A 3,165-nucleotide genomic window follows, 5' to 3' on the forward strand; every position below is an offset into this window, starting at 1 on the left:
TATATATATATATATATATGTATATATATATATACAACGGGCTTCTTTCAGTTTCCATCTACCAAATCCACTCACAAGGCTTTGGTCGGCCCGAGGCTATAGTAGAAGACACTTGCCCAAAGTGCCTTTGGTAAGAAAAAAATCGCACTTACTTCAAAATTGATGCCATATATAAAATGAAGGATTTACAACACCTGTGTTCTTCCAGTAGCTTTATATGGGCCAGAATGTGTCAACTGGACTTCTGGTGCACTACAGAAACTGGAAGTCTTTCAGAATCATGGAATGCAACTTATTACTAACACCAAATTCTCAGACTATGTCAGAATTGAAGATTTAAGGCAAATAACCAAAGTGCCATCAGTTACCCCTGTCATCAAAAATAAAGAGCACATATGGTTTGGCCTCACTAAGAGAATGGTTTGTAGCGTCGGCAAGGTCTGTTTGGAAGGTGTGATTAATGGAAAGAGAAACTGAGGTTGGTAACCTAAGAAACGGAGAGGTAGCACCACAGCATGGTTAGGTCTTATCAGAATGTCCCTGAACACTCTTGCCAAAGTTTGAATACTATGGCGGCAACTATGTTGTGCTGGTGCACATTCTTCTGCAAGCAATTAGTAGGAATTGTCTATCAAGTTGAGCAACCTCATAGAAGAATGTAAATCTTCTTGAGTTTAGAAATTTCTTCATTTAATTAAGAAATTCTTGCTTCCAGAAAAAAAAAAAAAAAAAAAAAAAACCATTGGAAAACCGATTCTAGCAGTGACTCCATCTAAGAATATCTGAAGAAGGAATTTTATTCCGAAATATCATCAGACTATGGATGACTAAATTACAACGCGTATATAGCCCATTGTTTGTATTATAGTGTATTGTTGTACCATTCAAAACTTTTTATTCTTTACAAATAATAATAACAATAATAATAATAATAATAATAATAATAAGTTTATAGCAGAGATTCCATCTAAGAGGATCTGAAGAAGGAATTGTAATTCCGAAAGATCATTGGACTATAGATAACCAAATTACAACAGGTGTATAATCCATTTTTTGTTTTATAGTGCATTGTTGGACCATTCAAAACTTTTTATTGTTTACAAACAATGCACAATGCTTCAAGTGAACTACAATACTCTCCTAATTCTTGCTTTGTTTTGTTTTTCCAGACATCAGCCTTACACAACAAGTTCTCCCCTAAAGGCTGGGTTCTTGACCTGACAAGCATATTCGCCCAAATCGATGCTTTTATGCAGCGTTGCAAGGATCTGTTGGAGGTAAGAAAAATTATTGCTGTTTCTGCGTCAGATGGGGGCAGTGGGGTTAGAGATGTGACTTAAAAGGGTGAAGGAATGGATAAAAGGCAAAGTCAACCTTGGCAGGGTTTGAACTCAGAACATAAAGCCGGAAAAAATGGTGCTAAATATTTTGTCCAATGCAGTAATGATTCTGCCAACTCACTACCTTAATAAAAAAATAAAAAAAAAAATAATAATAATAATAATAATAATAATAATAATAATAATAATAATAATAATAATAATAATAATAATAATAATAATAATAATCCTTTCTATTATAGGCATAAGTCCTGAAATTTGTGGAGAGGGGGTTGAACGATTATATTGACCCCAGTGTGTAACTGGTACTTATTTAATATCTGAAATAAACTCGACTGATCTCACAAACAAGAAATAAATTTGACTGCTCTCGCAAACAAACGACTGCTCTCAAAAATTAAGTAAAAAAAAAGCAGAAAAATAATCCAGAATCCTTGTCCAGTACTTGATCGATCCCAAAATCTAATCAGTTTGTGCCAGTCATGAGGCCAAACATCCCTGAAAGTTTCATCTGAATTCATCCAGCAGTTCTTGAGATATCTTGTCCATGGACAAACGAACAAACAAATACCACCACCTTTGCTAAGGTGGGGGTAATAATAACAATATGAAGAAGAAGAATAGACAAAATGAAGACTGTAACAGACCTTAATTTTGTCACCTAATAATTCAGTTAAGAGATGGTGTTTTGTTTTTTTTTATGGTTTTTTTCTTTCTTTTTTTTTTGTTGTATGTTACCTATTTCCATATAACTAATGTATAAATTGTTCAATTGTAGGTCTGTGATACACAGGTCCATTTTGCTAGGATGGAAGAAGGTAAACAAATTGAAATGCCCCACTTTGGTGGCCAGCGAGGACCAGACATCACTCGAGGCATTTTAGAAATCGAACATGCACACCAGAAATATCTCTCCCAGTTGCGATCCATGCAGAAAAGTATTTTAGACATCAAATCTACAAGTTGGCACGATGACTTCAATAGGTACGGGAACAAGATGATGTTTTTTGTCTTTTTCTATTTATTGGAATTTGTTGAGGTGGACTCTCTATTAGTTGGGTGCCCTTCCTGTCACCAATCCTCACCTGTTTCCAAGGAAGGTAGTATTTACCTCATGGCCAGACATGTTTTTATGGAAGATTGGGAACAAAGAACACTACTTGCATTACAGTGACATTTGTCATGTGATGTCAAAACAAGAAGACAATAACACACATACGCACAACACAACAGACTTGTTTCAGTTTCCATCTAGCAAATTCATTCACAAGGCTTTGGTTGGCCTAGGGCTATAGAAGAAGACATTTGCCCAAGGTACCACACAGTGGTACTGAACCTGGAACCATGTAGTTGGGAAGAAAACTTGTCAGTCACACAGCCCTTAAGGGCCGCAGAATGGGGAAATAGGTAGTCCCACACAAAATAATTAGCAGTCTAATAGGTGCAGGAGTGGCTGTGTGGTTCAGTCCCACTGCGTGGCACCTTGGGCAAGTGTCTTCTACTATAGCCCCGGGCCGACCAAAGCCTTGTGAGTGGATTTGGTAGACGGAAACTGAAAGAAGCCTGTCGTATATATGTATGTATATATATACATATATATATATATGTGTGTGTTTGTGTGTGTTTGTCCTCCCAGCATCGCTTGACAACCAATGCTGGTGTGTTTACGTCCCCGTAACTTAGCGGTTCAGCAAAGGAGACCAATAGAATAAGTACGAGGCTTACAAAGAATAAGTCCTGGGGTCGATTTGCTCGACTAAAGGCGGTGCTCCAGCATGGCCGCAGTCAAGTGACTGAAACAAGTAAAAGAGTCTTTACTTCCAGC

General features: G+C 37.0%; 1 protein-coding gene across 1 annotated transcript in view; it reads left to right on the forward strand.

Moving 5' to 3' along the window:
* LOC106877328 (dynein axonemal heavy chain 2) overlaps positions 1 to 3,165 on the forward strand; it is a 141,464-nt gene that overhangs the window by 10,743 nt on the left and 127,556 nt on the right. Inside the window, exons 6-7 of the mRNA XM_052976818.1 lie at positions 1,170 to 1,277; positions 2,119 to 2,324. Of these exons, the coding sequence (XP_052832778.1) occupies positions 1,170 to 1,277; positions 2,119 to 2,324 (314 nt within the window). The remainder of the gene's footprint in view (positions 1 to 1,169; positions 1,278 to 2,118; positions 2,325 to 3,165) is intronic.

The sequence above is a fragment of the Octopus bimaculoides genome, chromosome 25, assembly GCF_001194135.2.
Source record: "Octopus bimaculoides isolate UCB-OBI-ISO-001 chromosome 25, ASM119413v2, whole genome shotgun sequence".
NCBI classification, from domain to species: Eukaryota; Metazoa; Mollusca; class Cephalopoda; order Octopoda; family Octopodidae; genus Octopus; species Octopus bimaculoides.